The 437-nt window shown below is 57.4% G+C and overlaps 1 protein-coding gene across 1 annotated transcript in view; it reads right to left on the bottom strand.

Moving 5' to 3' along the window:
• Positions 1-437, bottom strand: part of LOC125037969 (ATP-dependent RNA helicase A-like) — a 1,426-nt gene continuing 989 nt past the window's right edge. Inside the window, exon 2 of the mRNA XM_047631203.1 lies at positions 1-437. This exon is cut by the window's right edge and continues 379 nt beyond it. Within this exon, the coding sequence (XP_047487159.1) occupies positions 1-437 (437 nt within the window).

Here is a 437-nt window from a genome sequence, read left to right as displayed (position 1 = left end):
TCATGGTGAAGTGTAGAGATTTGAGGGCTGGGTTGGTGGAGTGTGGCTTCCACTGATGCTGCCACCTCCCGAACCACCTCCAAATCCACCGAATCCACTTCCGGATCTAAAACTGCCACTGCCCGCAAATCCACTGCTTCCTCCGAAGCTGCTGAAGCCACTGTTGCCTCCGAATCCTCCGTCTCCTCCCAAACTGATGCTTCCGCCGCTGCCACCTCCGATACCGCCACTAATACCACCGCCTACGGCTCCCCCAACACCAGAGCCGCTATCACCGATCACCTGACCGCCGCCTTGAGTAGCAGCGCCAAGAGCGCTCTGTAGATCCACTCCGCTAGGAAGGGTTGGGTTCTCGCCTTCAGCGTAGTTCACGAAATAAACTTCAGGATCGGATGGTGGTGGTGCTGTCACCTCGATCACCCTCTGGTCGTGTTCAG

The sequence above is a fragment of the Penaeus chinensis genome, chromosome 24 (genome assembly GCF_019202785.1).
Source record: "Penaeus chinensis breed Huanghai No. 1 chromosome 24, ASM1920278v2, whole genome shotgun sequence".
Taxonomy (NCBI): domain Eukaryota; kingdom Metazoa; phylum Arthropoda; class Malacostraca; order Decapoda; family Penaeidae; genus Penaeus; species Penaeus chinensis.
Note: the sequence above shows the minus strand (reverse complement) of the source record. Positions and strands in the feature narration are given on the sequence as shown.